The sequence below is a fragment of the Pleurodeles waltl genome, chromosome 3_2 (assembly GCF_031143425.1).
Source record: "Pleurodeles waltl isolate 20211129_DDA chromosome 3_2, aPleWal1.hap1.20221129, whole genome shotgun sequence".
Classification (NCBI taxonomy): domain Eukaryota; kingdom Metazoa; phylum Chordata; class Amphibia; order Caudata; family Salamandridae; genus Pleurodeles; species Pleurodeles waltl.
In genome coordinates this window covers 222,559,126-222,581,442 of record NC_090441.1, presented here as the reverse complement: position 1 = coordinate 222,581,442, position 22,317 = coordinate 222,559,126, and the positions used below count along the sequence as shown (strand labels likewise).

The following is a 22,317-nucleotide window of genomic DNA, read 5'->3' as shown; positions in this document are numbered from 1 at the left end:
GAAGCCCAGACACTTCACCTGCTACAACACAGAGGCCTTATCCTAGATGGCCCGGAGGTCTGGGATACATTTGTGGTGGCAATAGAGGCCAGAGACGACATGTATCCCCCATGAACGGGTCTCAACTCACGAACATTACAGCCTGTGCTGATACTGCTAATACCTTAGGCGCACGGCACTCACTCTGATTGTCTTTACATCCACTCATTGCTAATATCCCTCTTCCTCCTCAAAAGACATTTCTTAGCTGCGCCCAACTAGTCCCCACACGTTCATACAAGCATGAAACATACAACCATAACAGGTAAAATGCTCTTGCCCCTGAACCTGTCAACTCCACAGACACCCTCTACAGCCTGGAAGTGTTTTCTATATTAATCACGGATATCGTCAATGATTGGCCAGTCTTATTAAGCTGTAATTGTTTATCACAATAGCTTGCATGCTAAATGTTGTTGCACTCTCCTTCTATTATGCCCTTAACTCCTACGCATTATTAGGTTTAGTTGTAAAAGTCTCCCCTCCCAGCTACCCTTGTTTTCCCCTTCCAATCTCCCTTTCTCCTCCTTTCTTCTTACACCTTTTGGTGTGGCAATGCTGTGTAAAATTATACAAGTATGCAAATATATCGCAAAAGAATGTACAGCTGGTATTGTTGTGTGGAATTTGTGTTCAATAAACAGATTAAAAAAAAAAAAAAAAAATCACTCAGCGCTGGCCTCAGGCAAATGGACAAGTGGAACGCTTCATGAGAACTCTTAATAAGGTTTTGAGAACCGCCATGTCCAATAGTCAGAATGTGGATTGTGCGATATATGCTTTTCTTCGTGAGTATCGTCTCACTCCTCATATTGCGTCTGGGGTCCCACCAAGCATCTTATGCATGAATCGGATGGTTTGGGACACCATCCCTCATGTGAATAAATCATCGACAGAGCGGCAAAGGTGTTGTCTGAGAGGAGAATCAGGCATGAACAGGTGTCAAGGAAACCAAGAGCTAAACGAAGAAAATTCCAGATAGGAGATCTTGTCCTGGTTAAGAACCGAAGGACAGGGAGTTAAATTCTGTTGCCATTTGAAAAAGACCCATGGGTTGTAAGCGCCATCAAAGGTACCATGGTGTCTGCTCGTAAAGGTCAGGAAAGCCTCAAGAGAAACATTTCATTTTTCAAATTATTTAGGCAGCCGGATCTGGACCTGGTGAGCATGGATGTCGCCGTGTCGGGGATCGGAATGACAATGGTGATTCTGGGGTTGCTGAAACTTCTGGTAGTGTCCTCGTGGCCCCTGGGCAGTCAATGGACAGTGCAAATCATTCTTCTCCACTTCACTCAGAGTTGGGTCTACAGAATGCTGAAAAACTAGTATCACCTGTTCGGGAAGAACCTAGTGAACTGACCTCTCACCTGTGCACCCGAGAGGAGGCGTGAAGAGATATCCTCGACCGCCAACTTCCACACATTTACGTTGATTTGTACTGGAGTAAACTCTGAAAATGTATTTATGCCTCCTGTAAAGCTCTGTGCTGATATTGTTTGTCCTCTTGCCCCGGCACTGTTGTTTTGGTGCACCCTGTGTAAGCATACTTTTGCTTTTTTTTTATTCTTTTGTATTTTGTTTGGGTTAAGGAGGAAAGTTGTGTTTGCCGTTGGGCTGTTGCAATTCCTGTGAGCAAACAGGGGTTGTGGCATGCCCCCCCTCTGTTTGTAGGATATATATTCATGACGTGATGAGTGTAAGTTAATAAATTGGCCCGGGAAGTTTCCCGCGTGGCCAGTAACTCCATCTATGTGCCCGGACTTCATGGTGTGCGCTACACGTACGCACTGACGTGCTGCGCAACACCACAGGGACAATCTACCTCCTAATGCACACCCCCAGCATGTGTCAAAGAGAAGCAGAGGACCTGCCTCGATGAGCATCTCACGTCCACCTCTGTCCTCTGGGGTGTCCTGAGGGGCATGATGATGATGGATGTGACGTCACATTCACATAGGCACTGGGCTAACCCAACTTACTGCTGCTGAAAGGGGAGAGAGAGGAAACTTCACTATTCCACTGACACTTCAAGTGCTTGTATGTGTATATATACATATATATATATATATATACACACAATCATATATAGTATGCTATCAATGGCGGACTCACTAGTGCGATAAAAGTTCAATGCCTTTAGCTACTCACAGTGCACTGCAGGTGGTAGGTTTGAACTTTGGCGTCCTTTTAAGGTCAAAGGTAGGAGTATCAATGAGCTAGCAAATAGGAAACCAGTTATGTACCTGTGATTATGGCTTTGCAGCTTGAAGCTCAATCCCGCCATCTAGTGGTTAGGTCCGAAAGTGTCTCCGCTCTCTCTGAAACCCTGCTACCTTGTGGAGGAGTTGACATAGGCGCAGCCCATGCATGGTGTCCACTGTAGTGCCTGCCATCATAGGGTCTTTTTTTCCAGCAAAGGGGAGGCAGAAGGGTCGAATGTGAGTCTTGAAGACTTTAAAGCATCAAAACCATAATTACAGTTAAGTAACTGGTTTCTTTTGCAGCACAAAATCTCTTCTAGATACACATGCGTTGCACAGATTATGTAACAATATTACCTGCCATGACGTGGTGGAACCAAGCATTTTATAAGCATGGCCTGTCTCAGTTCAACACCTTTGCATGAATGTAAGATAATAAAGTAGTACTTTAGGCTAATTTACATATTTCCTACATAGGGGTATTGCAAGCAATAAATCAATCTGGATTTGTATAGCACTGCTAAACACCGTAAAGGATACCCAGGCACTTGCAGGTCCCGGGAGGCTCATTAGAAAAGTCATGTTTTGAGTGCCCTTCAGAAATCAGGAAGTGAGGTGATAGTCCAGAGCTGCATGGGGAGGTTGTTCCTGTTTTTTTTCTGCGATGTAGGAGAAGGAGTGTCCTCCACTTCTGCTTTGGTAGATATGAGGAGTGTGTGCAGGAAGGCAGCGCGCAGTCTTCGTGATGGTTAGTGGAAGTTGATGTAGGTGCATCCTTGGTTGTGCAGAGCCTTATGTGCATGGGTCATCATGTTAAATTGACTCCCTTTGGTACGGGGAGACAGTGCAGTTGTCTGAGGTGGGGTGTGATGTGGGTTCATCAGGGAAGGTTGAGGACTAGTCTGGCTGTGGTGTTCTGTATGGATTAAAGTCTATTAAAGTCTATGTAGGAAGTGTGTGGCGATTCCTACATAAAGAGCATTGCCATAATCCAGTCAGCTGGTGATGAGGGCCTGTGTCACGGTACATCTGGTGTGCAAGGGTAGCTACTTGAAAAACCTATATAGCAGGCACAGAGTTAGAAAGCAGGTGGAGGGGATGACGTTCATCTGTGACTTCATGGTGAGATTGTTGTCTATGATGATTCCAAGGTTTTTGGCATTGTCGGTGGGTGTGGGTTCAAGTCCCAGGTCTGAGGACCACCAGGCATCGCTCAATTGGTTGCAGTTGCTGCTTAAAATTGGTACTTCTGTCTTGCTGTGTTCAGGTTCAGGCAGTTGTTCTTCATCCAGTTGGCAACACCTGTCATGCATTTGTGGAAGTTGGTCCAAGTGGTGGTAGGGTTGTCTGTGAGTGAGATGATGAGCTGGGTTTCATCTGCATAGGATATTATGTTGAAGTTGTGTGATCTGACGATGTTGGCCAGCGGTCATACATATGCTGAAGTCTATCTGAGTGCATGTCCTTTGATGAAGATGTGGTGGAGTCCTTTCATCAGCGTGTGGGGTGAGACGGTGTCAAAGGCTGCAGAGAGTTTAAGTAGGATTAGAGCTTCTGTTTCTCTTCAGTCGAGGATGTCAACGGTGGCTGTGATCAGGGCAGTCTGGGTGCTGTGATTGCTGCAAAAGCCTGCTTGGGAGGCATTGAGTAGCTGGTTCTGTTCCAGGTGTGAGAAAGTAGCCTCTTTCTAGCATGGTTACCCCCACTTTTGGCCTGTTTGTGAGTGTGTGTCAGTGTGTTTTTACTGTGTCACTGGGATCATGCTAGCCAGGAACCCAGTGCTCATAGATAAAAACTTATATGTCAGTGTGTTTTGCCTGTCTCACTGGGATCCTGCTGGCAAGTGCTCATAGTTTATGACCTCATGTTTATGCCTGTGTAGTGCCTAACTGTGTCACTGAGGCTCTGCTAACCAGAACCTCAGTGCTTATGCTATAGCTTCTTTTAAATTTGTCACTGTAGGCTAGTGACTTCATTTACCAATTTCAATTGGCAAACTGGACCCCCTTCTAAGTCCCTAGTATATGGTAGCTAGGTACCCTGGCATTGGGGGTCCAGGAGATACATATGGGCTGCAGCATTTCTTTTGCCACCCACAAGGATCTCAGACAAACCCTTATGCAGGACTGCCATTGCAGCCTGCGTGAAATAATGCACACACTATTTCACAGCCATTTTCACTTGCTGAAGGTTAGGTGCAAAGGTACTAAGGCCCATATTTATACTTTTTTAGCGCTGCATTTGCATAATTTTTTGACGCAGAAACGATGCAAACTTGCAAAATACAATTGTATTTTGTAAGTTTGCGCCGTTTTTGCGTCAAAAAGCGGCGCAAATGTGGCTCTAAAAAAGTATAAATATGGGCCTAAGTGTGACAGCACCCTTACACTAGCAAAGGTGTCCCCACATAGTTCAGGGCCATTTCCATGGACATTGTGAGTGCGGGGATGCCATTATATGCGTGCACTACATATATGTCAATACCTTTATGTAGCTTCACAATGGTAACTGGAATATGGCCATGTAACATGTCCAAGATCTTGGAATTGTCCCCCCATTCCAAATCTGGCATTGGGGAGCCAATTCCATGCATCCTGGTGGCTCCACCAGGGACCCCCAGTACTGCCAAACCAGCTCTCAGAGGCTTGACCTGCAGCTACAGCTGCTGCCACCTCACAGACAGGGTTCTGCTCTCCTGGGGTCTGGGCAGCCCAGTCCCAGTAAGGCAGAACAAAGCATTTCCTCTGAGAGCAGGCTGTTACACCCTCTCTCTTTGGAAATAGGTGTTACAGGCTGGGGATGTATAGCCTCCCCCAGCCTCTGGAAATGCTTTGAAGGGCACAGATGGTGCCCTCCTTGCATAAACCAGACTACACTGGTTCAGGGACCCCTTCTCCCCTGCTCTGGAGGAAAACTGGACAAAGGAAAGGGGAGTGACCACTCCCCTGTCCCAGACTTCAGCCATCTTGCTTTGCAAAGTGTGGGGGCACTCTGGAGGCCTCTGAGTGGCCAATGCCAGCAGGTGACATCAGAGACCCCTCCTGATAGGTCCATACCTGATAAGGTATCTAATCCCCCTCTCAGGGCTATTTAGGATCTCTCCTGTGGGTTCTCTACAGATTCTGCTTGCAAGTTTCCTTCAGGAATCCTCTGCAACAACTTCAGACTCTTCTGACCTCGGATCAACTGCAGCCTGCTCCAAGAATCACTGTAACTGCAACAAAGTGTCTACAAGAGACACTTTTCTTCAGCAACCTCAGCTCTAAAGCATGCAACTGCAACAGTTTCCATGGTGTGCATGCTCTGGGGACTCCCTGTCTTCATCCTGCACCAGTAGGACCGAAGAAATCTCCCGTGGAGTGATGGAGTCACTCCCCTGCTCCAAGAAGGCACCTTCCAAGTCAACGACTGGTACCCTTGGACTCCTCTCACGGCAACAAGCTTGCTCCTAAGGACACAGAGGATGGACATAATCAACATAGACTGTCCTGAGGTCCTGCTGATACAATTTGGAGGAGGTAAGACCTTGCCTTCCCTGAGATCAACGGTACCCTGTGTATTATATCTTCTTCGCCTTCTGAGGCCTCTGTGCACTCTTTGCAAAATTCCTTCATGCAAAGCCTGGCCCAGGTCCCCAGTGCTCCACTCTGTGATGCTCAACTCGCTGAGTTGTTCTCCGACGCCGTGGGACCTTCTTTTGTTGTGCTGCATCAATCACATTTTGAAACTCTTTGAACCCGGATCCTGCGGCTTCTGTGGGTGCTAGCTGGCATCCTGAGGGTTCTCTAAAGTGCTGAGAGGCCCCTATTCGTCCTCACAGAGAGTTTAGGCCCCGAGGTCCCTCCTGGGTCCATCCAGCGCCATTTTGATGAAACACACACTTTTGCCGTAGCCAAGGATTGTTTGCGCCTTCATACACGAAATCTCATGTGCAACAATCTTCATGCCATGGGACATCTTTTGCATCATGCAGGAACCCACTGGCATCTTCCTAGGTTGCATTTTTGCAGTCTGTGACTAACCTGAGACTCTTCTTTTGCACCCTCTTCTGGGTTTACAGTGGCTTCTGTCCTTCCTGGAACTTCTTTCAACTTCTGGACTTGGTCCCCTTCCTTTGCAGGTCTTCATGTCCAATAATCTTTGCAGACTTGGTTGGCTGCTGCAAAATCCTAATAACGAAGTGTAGTGTGTCCTTAGGAAACTTGCAGCACTCCACTCCTGCTTTTCTGGGCTCTGGTGTGGGGTAATTTACTTACCTTTCCAGTATTCTTACCCTCCCATCGATTCTGCACACACTACACTTGTCTAGGGGGAATTTGTGATTCGCATTCCACTTTTTTAGTATATGGTTTGTGTTGCCCCTAGACCTATTTTCTTCCATTGGATTCTAAAGCATTTCCTATTGTTTGCACTATTGTGTGACTAATTACTTACCTTATTTTGGTGTCTAGTGTATATATTGTGTATAATACTTACCTCCAGAAGGAGTAATGTCTCTAAGATTTTGTTGGTACTGTGAGTGGGAAAGTACCATCTGGCCTGGCATGTTACCCCCATATTTCACTGTATATATGTTGTTTTAGTTGTATGTGTCACTGGGACCCTGACAGCCAGAGCCCCAGTGCTCATAAGTGTGCCCTGTATGTGTTCCCTGTGTGATGACTAACTGTCTCACTGAGGCTCTGCTAACCAGAACCTCAGTGGTTATGCTCTCTGTTTCTAAATTGTCACTAACAGGCTAGTGACCAATTTAACCAATTCACATTGGCATACTGGAACACCCTTATAATTCCCTAGTATATGGGACTGAGGTATGCAGGGTATTGGGGTTCCTGGAGATCCCTATAGGCTGCAGCATTTCTTTTGCCACCCATAGGGAGCTCTGACAATTCTTACACAGGTCTGCCACTGCAGCCTGAGTGAAATAATGTCTACGTTATTTCACAACCATTTACCACTGCACTTAAGTAACTTATAAGTCACCTATATGTCTAACCTTCACCTGAAGAAGGTTGGGTGCTAAGTTACTTAGTGTGTGGGCACCCTGGCACTAGCCAAGGTACCCCCACATCGTTCAGGGCAAATTCCCCAGACTTTGTGAGTGCGGGGACACCATTACACGCGTCCACTGTACATAGGTCACTACCTATGTACAGTGTCACAATGGTAACTCCAAACATGGCCATGTAACATGTCTAAGATCATGGAATTGTCACCCCAATGCCATTGGGATGACAATTCCAGGATCCCAGAGCCTCTAGCACAGACCCGGGTACTGCCAAACTACATTTCCCGGGGTTTCACTGCAGCTGCTGCTGCTGCCAACCCCTCAGACAGGTTTCTGCCCTCCTGGGGTCCAGCCAGGCCTGGCCCAGGAAGGCAGAACAAAGGAATTCCTCAGAGAGAGGGTGTTACACCCTCTCCCTTTGTAAAAAGGTGTCAGGACTGGGGAGGAGTAGCCTCCCCCAGCCTCTGGAAATGCTTTGATGGGCACAGATGGTGCCCATCTCTGCATAAGCCAGTCTACACCAGTTCAGGGATCCCCCAGACCTGCTCTGGCGCGAAACTGGACAAAGGAAAGGGGAGTGACCACTCCCCTGACCTGCACCTCCCAGGGGAGGTGCCCAGAGCTCCTCCAGCGTGCCCCAGACCTCTGCCATCTTGGATTCAGAGGTGTGCTGGCACACTGGACTGCTCTGAGTGGCCAGGGCCAGCAGGTGACATCAGAGACTCCTTCTGATAGGCTCTTACCGGTGTTAATAGCCTATCCTCCTTCCTAGGTAGCCAAACCTCCTTTCCTGGCTATTTAAGATCTCTGCTTTGGGGAATTCTTCAGATAATGAATGCAAGTGCTCATCAGAGTTCCCATGCATCTCCCTCTTCACCTTCTGCCAAAGGATCGACCGCTGACTGCTCAGGATGCCTGCAAAACCGCAACAAGTAGCAAAGACGACTACTGCAACCTTGTATCGCTTATCCTGCCGCCTTCTCGACTGCTTCCTGGTGGTGCATGCTCTGGGGGTAGCCTGCCTCCTTTCTGCACCAGGAGCTCTGAAAAAATCTCCTGTGGGATGACGGAATCCTCCCCCTGCAACCGCATGCAACTAAAGACTGCATCACCGGTCCTCTGGGTCCCCTCTCAGCACGACGAGCGTGGTCCCTGGAACTCAGCAACTCTGTCCAAGTGACTCCCACAATCCAGTGACTCTTCAGTCCAAGTTTGGTGGAGGTAAGTCCTTGCCTCCCCACACTAGACTGCATTGCTGGGTACCGCATGATTTGCAGCTGCTCCAGCTCCTGTGCACTCTTCCAGGATTTCCTTCGTGCACAGCCAAGCCTGGGTCCCCGACACTCTAACCTACAGTGCACAACCTTCTGAGTTGTCCTCCTGCGTCGTGAGACTCCATTTTGTGTCTCTCGGTGGACTCCAGTTCACTCCTCTTCCAAGTGCCTGTTCCAGTACTTCTGCAGGTGCTGCCTGCTTCTGTGAGGGCTCCCTGACTTGCTGGGTGCCCCCTCTGTCTCCTCATCCAAGTGGCGACATCCTGGTCCCTCCTGGGCCACTGCAGCATCCAAAAATCCTAACCGCAACCCTTGCAGCTAGCAAGGCTTGTTTGCGGTCTTTCTGCGTGGGAACACCTCTGCAAGCTTCTTCATGACGTACGACATCCATCCTCCAAAGGGGAAGTTTCTAGCCCTCTTCGTTCTTGCAGAATCCACAGCTTCTACCATCCAGTGGCAGCTTCTTTGCACTCTCAGCTGGCATTTCCTGGGCATCTGCCCACTCTCGACATTGTTGCGACTCTTGGACTTGGTTCCCTTGTTTCAAAGGTACTCAGGTCTGGAAATCCACTGTTGTTGCTTTGCTGGTGTTGGTCTTCCTTGCAGAAACCCCCTATCACAACTTCTGTGCTCTTTGGGGGTTATAGGTGCACTTTACACCTACTTTTCAGGGTCTTGGGGTGGGCTATTTTCCTAACCCTCACTGTTTTCTTACAGTCCCAGCGACCCTCTACAAGCTCACATAGGTTTGGGGTCCATTCATGGTTCGCATTCCACTTTTGGAGTATATGGTTTGTGTTGCCCCTATACCTATGTGCTCCTATTGCAATCTACTGTAACCTTACATTGCTTGCATTACTTCCTTTTGCTATTACTGCATATTTTTGGTATTGTGTACATATATCTTGTGTATATTTGGCATCCTCATACTGAGGGTACTCACTGAGATACTTTTGGCATATTGTCATAAAAATAAAGTACCTTTATTTTTAGTATATCTGTTTATTGTGTTTTCTTATGATATTGTGCATATGACACCAGTGGTATAGTAGGAGCTTTGCATGTCTCCTAGTTCAGCCTAAGCTGCTCTGCTATAGCTACCTTCTATCAGCCTAAGCTGCTAGAAACACCTCTTTTACACTAATAATGGATAACTGGACCTGGCACAGAGTGTAAGTACCCCTTGGTACCCACTACAAGCCAGGCCAGCCTCCTACATTGGTTGGGCAGCGGTGGGATAAGTACTCGCAACTACTTGCCACTTTGTCATTTTGTACTTTTCATAAGAGAAAAATATACAAAACAAGTTTAGTGTATGTACACCTAACCAAAAAGTTTTGCTTTTCTTCTCTTACACTATCTGCTAAGTGCTGAAAAGTACCTCTAAACTTTATAAAACTTTCAAAAAGTTTGAAAACATTTTTTTCCTGTTCTTTAAAAAGTCCTGAAACTTTTTCTATCTTTTATCTGTCTCTAAACCTTTTTCTATCATGTCTGGTGTAGGAACTCCTCTTGATTTGGTCAATACTACTTATGACCACCTTAACTTTAAGAGCCTAAAGAGTCTCTGCATTGATAGAGGTTTAGTGTAGGAAAGAACCCTTCCAGAGAATTATTGTCTACCATGCACATTGAGAATGATAAGGCCTTAGCTGGCAGTTCAATTGAGAAGTTAGGAGATAGCTCACACTCTGACTCAGGGGAGCCCCCAGTAGGAGTGTTGCAGGGTTCCCTTCCAATCTGCCCCTTAGCAGACCACCTAGCAATGCTGGTAGTACCAGAAGCTTCCATCACAGTAGGGATGTTTTTGTACCTGGAGGCCAGGTTGTTAGGGAGCCAACTGTAAGGGACAGGTCTCCCTCTGCTCATTCAAACCTTTCTTCTGTGTCAAAACATTCCCAACCCACCCACCCTGATGACAAGATGTTAGAAAGGGAAATCAATAAGTTGAGAGTGGAAGAGTCCAGGCTGTAGCTTAAACAGCAACAGCTGGCTCTAGACAGGGAATCCCTAGACTTAGAAAAAGAGAGATAGAGGTTGGGGTTTGGACCCCATGGTGGCAGCAGCAGTATTCCAGATAGTAATCCTGTGAGAGAGCATGATTCTAGGAATCTGCATAATATAGTTCCCCCTTACAAGGAGGGGGATGACATTAACAAGTGGTTTGATGCACTTGAGAGGGCTTGTATGGTACAGGGGGTCCCTCAAAGACAGTGGGCTGCTATCCTATGGGTATCTTTCAGTGGAAAGGGTAGGGATAGGCTCCTTACTGTGAAGGAAAGTGATGCCAATGATTTTACAGTTTTGAAGAATGCAATCTTGGATGGATTTGGCTTAACCACTAAAAAATACAGGATTAAGTTCAGAGAAACCAGAAAAGAGTCCTCACAAGACTGGGTAGACTTTGTTGACCATTCAGTGAAGGCCTTGGAGGGGTGGTTGCATGGCAGTAAAGTTTCTGACTATGAAAGCCTGTACAATCTAATCTTGAGAGAGCATATTCTGAATAACTGTGTGTCTGATTTGTTACACCAATATCTAGTGGACTCAGATCTAACCTCTCCCCAAGAATTGGGAAAGAAGGCAAACAAATGGGTCAGAACAAGAGTGAACAGAAAAGTTCATACAGGGGGTGACAAGGATGGCAAGAAGAAGGATGGTAAGTCTTCAGACAAGGGTGGGGACAAATCTAAAAATTAGTCTTCATCAGGCCCACAAAAACACTGTGGTGGGGGTGGTGGGTCCAAATCCTCTTCTAATCAAGTAAAGAAAGCATGGTGCTATTTATGTAAAGTAAAAGGCCATTGGACAACTGATGGCAGTTGTCCAAAGAAAAGCACCAAGCCTCACACTACCACAACCCCTACTGCAACCTCTAGTGCCCCTAGTAATAGCAGTGGTGGTGGGAGCAAACCTACTAATAGCCAATCCAAGGGAGTAGCTGGGCTCACTTTTGGGTATTTAGTTGGGGTTGGTCTTGTTAGGGAGACCACAGAGGCTGTGTTAGTCTCTGAAGGTACCATTGATTTGGCCACCTTGGTTGCTTGTGCCCTTAATATGGATAAGTACAAGCAACTTCCCCTAATCAATGGTGTTGAGGTTCAGGCCTACAGGGACACAGGTGCCAGTGTTACAATGGTAATAGAGAAACTAGTACACCCTGAACAACACCTACTTGGTCACCAGTACCAAGTGACAGACGCTCATAACAACACTCTTAGCCTCCCCATGGCTGTTGTGAATCTCAACTGGGGGGGGGGGTTACTGGTTCAAAGAAAGTTGTGGTTGCTTCAGATTTACCTGTAGACTGTCTACTAGGAAATTATTTAGAGACATCAGCTTGGGCAAAAGTGGAGTTGGAGGCTCATGCAGCAATGCTGGGCATTCCTGGGCATATTTTTGCTTTGACAAGGGCTCAGGCCAAAAAGCAAAAAGGACAGGGTGACTTGGATCCTGGAACAATGGACCAAGTGATCCCTAAAGCTAGGGTTAGTAAGGGTAAATCCCTTCCCACTATCCCTCCCTCTACAGATGATTCAACTTCTGAAGAATTTCCTCCCTGTGCAGAGCCTTCACCAGAGGAGCTGGCAGCAGACCCCTCTGAGCTTTCGGGTGGTGGGGGGCCTGCCAGGGAGGAGCTGAGTGTGGCATAGAAATCCTGTCCCACATTAGAGGGTCTCAGACAGCAAGCTGTCAAACAGCAGAATGGGGATGTCAGTGACTCACATAGAGTTTACTGGGAGGACAACCTCTTGTACACAGAGGCAAGGGACCCAAAACATGGCGCAGCCAGGAGATTGGTCATTCCCCTGCAGTACAGAGAGTTCCTCCTAACTCTGGCACACGAAGTTCCCTTGGCTGGACATTTGGGTCAGATTAAAACATGGGAAAGGCTTGTCCCCCTGTTTCACTGGCCTAGGATGTCAGAGGACACAAAAGACTTTTGTAAGTCCTGTGTGACCTGCCAAGCCAGTGGCAAGACTGGTGGCACCCCAAAGGCTCCCCTTATTCCACTGCCTGTGGTTGGGGTTCCCTTTGAAAGGGTAGAGGTTGACATAGTTGACCCCCTTGACCCTCCTACTGCTCTGGCAATAGGTTTATCTTGGTGGTAGTGGACCATGCCTCAAGATATCCTGAAGCTATTCCTCTAAGGACCACTACAGCTCCTGCAGTGGCAAAAGCCCTCCTGGGAATCTTTTCCACAGTGGGTTTTCCAAAAGAGGTTGTATCAGACAGGGGTAGCAACTTAATGTCTGCATACTTGAAGGCCATGAGGAAGGAATGTGGTGTAACATACAAATTCACCACACCTTATCATCCACAAACAAATGGACTGGTAGAGAGGTTTAATAAAACTCTCAAATGAATGATAATGGGACTCCCTGAAAAACTTAGGAGGAGATGGGATGTCCTGTTATCTTGCCTCCTTTTTGCTTACAGGGAGGTACCCCAGAAAGGAGTGGGCTTCAGCCCCTTTGAACTCCTATTTGCACACCCTGTAAGAGGTCCCCTAACACTTGTGAAGGAGCATTGGGAACAACCTTTAAAAGCTCCTAAGCAAGACATAGTGGACTATGTACTCGGCCCAAGATCCAGAATGGCTGAGTACATGAAAAGGCCAGTAAAAAAATCTTCAGGCCAGCCAAGAGCTCCAAAAGCAATGGCATGACCAGAAGGCTGTTCTGATTCAGTACCAACCAGGACAGAAGGTGTGGGTATTGGAGCCTGTGGCCCCAAGAGCACTCCAAGACAAATGGAGTGGACCCCATCTCATTGTTGAAAAGAAGGGAGAGGTCACCTATTTGGTTGACCTGGGCACTGCCAGGAGTCCCCTTAGGGTGCTCCATGTCAATCGCCTAAAACCCTACTACGACAGGGCTTATCTCACCCTGCTCATGGCAACAGATGAGGGACAGGAAGAAGATAGTGACCCTTTCCCTGATCTCTTCTCTTCCACAGAACAAGATGCTCTAGTGGAAGGTGTAGTTTTGGCAGATTGTCTTACTGCTGAGCAGAAAGCCAACTGCATAAATCTCCTGGGTCAGTTTTCTGAACTCTTTTCTACTGTGCCAGGCACCATTTCTTGGTGTGAGCACACTTTATATTCTGGAGACAGCATGCCTGTCAAAAGTAAGATCTATAGGCAGCCTGATCATGTCAGGGACTGCATAAAACAAGAAGTTCAGAAAATGCTTGAACTGGGAGTGGTTGAACATTCTGAAAGCCCATGGGCCTCTCCTGTGGTGCTTGTACCAAAGCCTCACTCAAAAGATGGGAAAAGAGAGATGAGGGTTTGTGTAGATTACAGAGGTCTCAACCAGGTGACTAAAACTGATGCTCACCCTATACCCAGGGCAGATGAGCTCATAGATACACTGGCATCTGCCAAGTATCTAAGCACCTTTGATTTGACTGCAGGGTATTGGCAGATCAAGTTATCCAAGGATGCTAAAGCAAAGACTGCATTTTTGACTAATGGAGGGCACTACCAATTCACAGTAATGCCCTTTGGTTTGAAAAATTCACCTGCCACTTTTCAGAGGTTGGTGAATACAGTCCTGCAAGGGTTGGAGGCTTGTAGTGCAGCATATCTATATGATATAGCTGTCTTTAGCTCCACCTGGGATGATCACCTGGTCAACCTGTGGAAGGTTTTGGAAGCCCTGCAGAAGGCAGGCCTCACTATCAATGCTTCAAAGTGCCAGATAGGGCAGGGGAAAGTGGTTTATCTGGGACACCTGGTAGGTGAAGAACAGATTGCACCACTTCAGGGGAAAATCCAAACTATCATAGATTGGGTTCCCCCTACAACTCAGACCCAGGTGAGAGCCTTCTTAGGCCTCACTGGGTATTACAGGAGGTTCATTAAGAACTATGGCTCCATTGCAGTCCCACTTAATGACCTCACCTCCATCAACCTACGACGGTGGATTAACGACTGCGCCAACATCCTCGCACCTCTCAAAAAGCCCACCGAAACACAAGGAAAGAAAAAAGCCACCTGGTTCACGGACGAACTCATCACCTCCAAACGCACCTGCCAGAAACTAAAGAAGAAATGGCTCCTCGAACGCACACCAGACAGCCTGACAGCCCACAAGCCCACTTCACAGAACGCCTGAACAACAACGTACACGACAGCAAATAACTCTTCTGCATCGTGAAAGAGCTATCCAACCCCAGCGCTAATGCCAACGACATCCCACCCTCCCAAGAACTCTGCAACGCCCTGTCCACCTTCTTCTATCAGAAGGTCGCCGACATCCACGACAGCCTCAACACCACGCCTCCGCCAGACCCCAACTCCGACAGCTCCACCTACACCAACCGCCTGACCGCCTGGACCCACGTAGACGACTCGGAAACCTGCAAGATCATGAACTCCATCCACTCAGGATCCCCCTCAGACCCATGCCCCCACCACGTCTACAACAAAGCCGACTCTACCATCGCCCCCCAACTTCGAACAATCATCAACTTATCCTTCGTAACCGCACCCTTCCCGGAAAGCTGGAAGCACGCCGATATCCATGCCCTCCTCAAGAAACCCAAGGCAGACCCCAACGACCTCAAAAACATCTGCCCGATCTCCCTCCTCCCCTTCTTGGCGAAGGTCATCGAGAAGATAGTCAACGCTCAGCTCAACAATCCACCTCGAGGACTACTCCATCCTGGACCCCTCCCAGTCCGGTTTCAGATGCAACCACAGCACCGAAACTGCGCTCCTCACCGCTACAGACAACATCAGACAGCATATGGACAACGGCGAAACATCAGCCCTCATCCTCCTGGACCTCTCTGCAGCCTTCGACACGGTTTGCCACCGCACCCTACTAACACGCCTCCACGAAGCAGGAATACATGAAAAAGCCCTCAACTGGATCTCCTCCTTCCTCTCCGGCAGAACCCAGAGAGTCCGCTCCGAAGCCACCAACATCATCTGCGGCGTACCCCAAGGCTCCTCCCTAAGCCCGACGCTGTTCAATGTCTACATGGCCCCCCTCGCACAACTGGCCCGTCAGCACAACCTCATCATTCTCTCCTACGCCGACGACATCCAGCTCATCCTCTCCCTCACCAAAGACCCACACTCCGACAAAGCCAACCTCCATGAGGGAATGAAGTCCATCGCCGAATGGATGAGAAAAAGCCGCCTGAAATTGAACTCCGACAAGACGGAGGTCCTCATCCTCGGACGCACCCCCTCAGCCTGGGACGACTCGTCGTGGCCCACCGCACTGGGACCCCCTCCAACACCAACCAACCACGCACGCAACCTGGGCTTTGTCCTTGACTCCACCCTCACCATGTCCAAACAGGTCAACGCAGTTTCCTCCTCCTGCTACAACACCCTCCGCATGCTCCGTAGAATCTACAAATGGATCCCGACGGAAACCAGAAAAACTGTGACCCAGGCCCTCGTCAGCAGTAGACTAGACTACGGCAACGCACTCTACACAGGCATCCCAGCAAAAGACATCCGACGCCTCCAATGCATCCAAAACGCCTCCGTCCGACTGGTCCTCGACGTACCCCGCCGATACCACATCTCCCACCATCTGAAGGACCTCCACTGGCTCCCCGTGGACAATAGGATCACCTTCAAGCTCCTCACCCATGCTCACAAGGCACTCCACAATGCCGGACCAGCCTACCTGAACAACAGACTCAACTTCTACGTCCCCTCCCGCCAACTCTGCTCCGCCAACCTCGCCCTCGCCATCGTTCCCCGCTTCCAACGCAAGACCGCCGGCGGCAGATCCTTCTCCTATCTCGCCACCAAGACCTGGAACACCCTCCTGACTGCCCTGCGACAGACCCAGGACCTCCTCACCTTCAGGAGGCTCCTCAAGATCTGGCTCTTCGACCATTAGCAGCAGCCCCCCCCCCCCCTCAGCGCCTTGAAACCCTAACGGGTACGTAGTGCGCTCTATAAATATTGTGATTGATTGATTGATTGACTTGTGTGAAGGTGTTCTGTTGTTTTTGCTGGCAGCTGGGATGGGGAACTCCTTGATGATGTTGAAAAGTTCCGTCCTGTAGTTGGTCCTAATTTTCATCTGTGTTGCTAGGGCTGTCTTCTTTGTTGCCCTCAGCAGGAGGTGGTAGAGGTTGATGGAGGTCTTGAAGACTGCTCTGTAAGGGGTGTTCTTGCTGGCGTGCCATCTTCTCTCCAGCTGTTTGGTGTCTTGCTTTGCTGTTTTGAGTTCTTGGGTGTACCACCTATCCATTTTGGATGACCTTCTTCACTTGTTGTTCCTGAAGGGGGCGATTCTGTTGGAGCGGTTGGTGATCCAGGCGTTGAAGTTGTTAATTCCCTGTTCCATGTTGGTGGTTGTGGCTGGGTTGGAGGAGTTGAGGGCGTCTGTCAAGCTGGTATCAGAAATTTTGCTCTAGGTACAGTTGGGGGCACTGGCCATCTTGGGGGTGGCAGTGCAGGGACTGGAGATGCTGAAGGGATGATGGAGTTATCAATCCATGTGAGTTCTGTGAATTGGCTGTATTTGACGTGGTTGCTGGAGGTGAAAATGGGGTCCACCGTGTGCCCTTCAGTGTGTGTGGGGCCACAGAAGATCTGAGTTAGTCAAAAGATGCTCATACTATTGAAGAGGTGGGCAGTTTTGTTGTCACTGGGGTGGTTGATGTGGAAATTGAGGTAGCTGAGGAAGATGTAGTCCTCGGAGTCCAGGGCTAGGGAAACTATGAAATCTGCGATGGTGTTTCGGAATCTGGTGCATGGGCCCGGTAGTCAGTGTGCAAGGGTGGTCCTCGTAGCCCCTTTCTTCCTGGTAGAGTGATCTCTTCTAGAGTGTAACACAGTACAATAAATATAGAAATGATTGTCCATAGAGCTTTAGTTGGATGTCCCACAAAGAACTGTTGTGTTTTCCTGGGACTGTTAACTTGCATGTAGTACTTGACTGTCCTCCTGACATCCAATGTGTGCATGGCCCTTTCTGCTGTATTTGCAGGTTTTTGGGAGGAAGCTAATATGGTAAGCATCTGGTTGATGTGAAAGGCTGAGTTGACCTTTGCTAAACATATTGGATCTGTCCTCATTGTGAGCTTATCCTTGTGTTTGGATATGTAAGGTGACTGTACTGTTAGAGCTTAGATCTCACTCACTCACTCATTCTCTTACTCACTCACTCACGTTAGCTATGTAATTGTCACCAACAGACACTGCACTGTTTGTAATGAAGGGGGACTAAGTGTGGCTTTAAGTACTGGTCCAAGAAGCACCTTCATCTAGTCTGACAGCACTAGGCCCAGACTCCGTTGCAGAGGAGGTACCTCCCCAGCAGAAAAAAGTGTTTTTGCCCCTCCCATGAATCTTTTGATTAGAAGAAGTGAAAAATGTTTTATGTGTGTAGTCAAGTATGCCATTGCAATTGTGTGTTGAGATGTGCTGCTAGGAAAGTGGCAGATCTGAGACATGTTTATAGGAATACGCATGTGGGTGGCACAATCGGTGCTGCAGGCCCAGTGGTAGCATTCAATTTACAGGGTCTGGGAACCTCTAGTGCACTTTACAAAGGACTTACTAGTAAACCAAATATTCCAAACATAGATAAATCAACCTCCAATACAGTTTATACAGAGAGCATATGGACTTCGGCACTGGTTAACAGTGGTAAAGTGCCCAGAGTCCTAAAGCCAACAAAAAGTGGGCAGAAAAAAATAGGAGGAAGAAGGCAAAAAGTTTGGGGATGACCCTGCAAAAAGGGAAAGGCCCAACAATCACTTCCCTGGCAAAAGGTCATCCAGCATATTTGGAGACTCTCATTTGCATGTCAAAGTTCTCTAAGTCTTAAAGTATATCCCTGGCATAGACGTTCTATCTGGTGTTTCCGCCTGATCATCTACCAATCCTATTCTGTTTTTATTGACCTCCCCACACATGCAAGCAAAATGATAAACTTTCTACATTTCTTTCCCACAGCAAAACAGTTTATAAAGTCTGACACCTGATAGTAGTTTATACACCTTTGGCACATCCTGAAATCTCCCTTGTTCAAAGTTCTGGTCCGTCTATTGTTTACCGCTTTATTTTCTTTGTTATTTGTCTCTGCCCTTTTCTTTCTAGCATCTCCTCCAACGCTGTTACTCCTCTGTTCCTTTTCCCTCCCATTCGCTCCATCTCTTTGGGCAGATTCCTCCACCCCTTTTGTGATAGCAATGACATCTTCCAATGGGAAGTGCTCACTGAGAACTGTCTCTCTTGCATCTTTTTGCTGTGACTTTGTTCAAATAAATGGTATTTAGTTAATTGTCAGTCAGCTCCCCAAAGCGACACGTAGAGGCAAGTTCTCTAAATCTTACCTGATATACTCTTTAACTGGGCTTGTGCAGCTGCACGAAGGATTTGAGGTGCATCATACAAATATTGACGGATCTAGCAAGCCTGGTCTCCTGTCTCATTTTGTCTTCCTTATAAGTGTCAGCTACTACCATAGCCCAAGTGTTCACAATAGTGGTGGATACTCAAACATGCCCTGGCCTTCTTTCTGAACACACTCCACAATAATACTTTCTTCTAATTGGATGAGAAATTTGTAATTTAAAAAAACTCTATCCACTCCTCCCACCACATGTGGCGTTGGACATTACTGGGTCATAAAACATGGCAGAATTACAACTTGCAATTTATCCATGGTGGTTTCAGCAACTCCCTCAGACAGTCAGCTGTTATTTTATTGCATAAAGTTGTGGGAATGTTCACCCATCTCTCTCGTATACCGTTTTCTCTGCATCAGTACTCTCTTTGTCTGATTTATCTCTCTACATCTCTTCTTATTTTGCCTCTCTCTCTATCTCTGTGCTCTCTCCATCTTGCATCTGTCAATAAAAGTCTTGGTCACTCCCCCCTTTACTTCTCTACTATTACTTTCTCTTTACTTCTTCCTTCAGCATACCCAGCCCTCGGTACATCTGACCCTCTCCCTGTGTCTACAGTTGCTGCTTCCTATCCATAGTCCTTGATACCTCTAACCTTCATGATGAAACCAGACCCATCTCTCCACCTCTTACTCTTCATGAACTTCTTTCATTCTGGTTTTCTTACCTTTCATTATTCAGCAAATGTTTCTCCCTAGCTCACCTAATGTCTCTCCCTACCTATTTCTTTAAGTTGTTTTTGTGTTGAGTTGTGTTTTTATCTGGTCTACCGCATGAAATGACAAAGGCAGAATTATTATTATGTGACGCAGCGCAGAGTGCCACCTTGCACACCTTGCACCAACGCAGGCACTCTTGCACCACTGTGCAAGGGTGCCTGCATTGTAAGCAGGATTGTATCCTGGGGCAAAATGCAGCACACATAGATAGAGGAAAAAACAAAGAGAAATAAACATATTTCTCCCCATTACGCCTCACCTGGGGAGTTGGAGCAGTTTTGGTGTATTCCCAGGTCTTCTGCTCATGGTAAATCTAGGAATGTGTCACAATCCATGGGTGTTGCATGGGAACATCCAAGCACCATCCATGGAACACATCCTTGGGCAGAGTAACCCATCACAGCAATTTACATTGTGTTTCGTTACTCTGGATTCATCAGACTACTCAGGGCCACTCAAGGTGTCCTTGCATGGCTTGATAAATCACACTTAAGGGTTGCGTCGCATGTGCAACCTATTGCATGGTGCAAAAGCAACACAACCCGTTCATAAATAAGACCCACAGATTCCAGAAGAAACACCCTAGAAATGGATTTGAGCAGATGACAAACAATGACTTGTAAAGGCTCTCCATTTCCTCAGACCTTATATAAACTTTATTTTAAATAAAATAAACCAACACAATGAAATAAAAAGACAACTGTAATCTCTTAACCCAGAGTGCTAAATTACCTTCACTGCTCTCTCTGCTTTCTGCTGTCTGCCTGTCTGTTCTGTCTTTAATCCTCCGGTTCCCTCTCCGGTTGCATCTCTAACCATCACCGGCCCAGCTCACAATCTCCTTTGCAAGACCTGGGTAGTGAGTTTCTCCAGAAATCAACTGAATCCTACTGAAGATACCTGCTTGTTGATTGACTCTGTAAGCTTTGCTGCCTCCACTCATGAATTACCTAACAGAGGCATTCCTATTATATGGCAATTACTTCTCATGATGGTACAGTGCACTAAAGAGACACAGACACTATGATTGGCTGGTACTATCAATTAGTCATCCTGCATCACTCAATGGGATACCCAAATTGTTGTGAATCACCAAGTGATAGATTTGCAGATGAGTCATCACCACATACCCACCACATCCAAGCGCCATCCAATCCTTTAACGATAGCAACATCACTACATTTTTATCTGTCATGATATTAGTTTTTATAAATTAATTGTTCCTCTAGTGCTTCTTTCTCTTACCTGCACATATCACTCCAGCATCTCTTCTCAATGAGCAATCATCATGTCCCCATTCACCATGAGGACAATCGAAGAAAGATGTCTCCACTCCTGTGCATTGAACCTGACTCAGCCACACTGGGTGCCATCCTCTTCTAAAGCCTTCATTGATCTCTAGTGCTTTTAAAGCTGATCCGCATCCAAGGTGCCTACAGACCACCTCAGCATCCTTCATATCCCAGTCAGTATCACAGACAGTACCCCATCGCTTCCCATGGCTGACCTCTATCCTCCCACTGCATTCATCACCAGCATTGACCAAGCGGATCTCATCAGCACCACCTGTGACCAGAGGGAGAGAAGGGAACAGATATTGAGCACATTGACCACTTCTAGAAGGGAGACACTGAAAGGTGAATAAAGAGATATATCATTAGCAGGGGCCTCCCTGAGCTCACACCGGCAAACAGATCTTACAAGATGTACATTGTCCTGCTCTAAACCCTGAATTTGCATATTTGGATAAGATCTAAAAGGTCAGAGGCACATTTTAAAACCTCATAAAGTCCATGAAGCAAATACAACATTTAGAAATTCTGACATATTAGCACAAGCTCACCATTAAATACATAAGTATATTAAATGTGTTCAAATAAGCTGTTTTCAATACCTGGTACAACATTAGTTACTAGCATCAGCCATCATGTGTACATGCAAAATAAAATCAGCTTCCTGGGAGCTTTTTGATTAGATAACTTTAACAACATTAGGGTCACTCTCAGAAGGATGTTTTATTATTAGACTATAGAATTCAGCAGTGCATAATTTCACACTTAGGGCACAGTTGACATTTGACAGATGGAGAAAAGGCAGTCAGGGTCCACCTCACTGCTTTTACTCCACCCGCCAACATTAGAATTCACCACCGTTCCTGAGGGAACTCTGTGTGTTTGTATGAACCTCTATCACCGCGCTTCATATAAAGCCGTTTAAAGCAGGAGTTACTTTAGGAAAAGTAAAAACTAATGCACCAACACCATGGCAGTTTTATCCCATGTTGAGGAGTTAATGTGTTCATTTTAATTGACACTCTGTCATGACTCCATCTTGTGTCCTATGTGTGGTGGGGTTTACTCACCAGGCTCATGTTACTTTTCCCTTGTGGCGGTTCCCAGCCCGAGTACTTCAAGTCATGCTTCCCCTGTGGCATCTTCAAGTCTTGATCATTTAGGACAAGTTAGCTATCTACTGTGATCCATTGACCTTTATCATCATGTACTTGGGTCGCGTTGTACTTGTGATTGTTGCCAATTATTGTTTGCACCTGTCACCTGCAAATCCTCATATCATTGTACTTAACGTGTGATGTTCCCCCGTGGTAGACCTGGCATCCTTGGCGTTGTTTCCCATATCTTTTTTATGCATTCATTGTGCCACTTTGTAACCCTTTGTGC

General features: G+C 47.1%; 1 protein-coding gene across 1 annotated transcript in view; it reads right to left on the bottom strand.

The window, feature by feature from the left end:
- LOC138286786 (CD5 antigen-like) overlaps positions 1 to 22,317 on the bottom strand; it is an 800,618-nt gene that overhangs the window by 178,916 nt on the left and 599,385 nt on the right. The window contains exon 5 of the mRNA XM_069227284.1: positions 20,885 to 21,205. Coding sequence (XP_069083385.1) covers positions 20,885 to 21,205 — 321 coding nt within the window. The remainder of the gene's footprint in view (positions 1 to 20,884; positions 21,206 to 22,317) is intronic.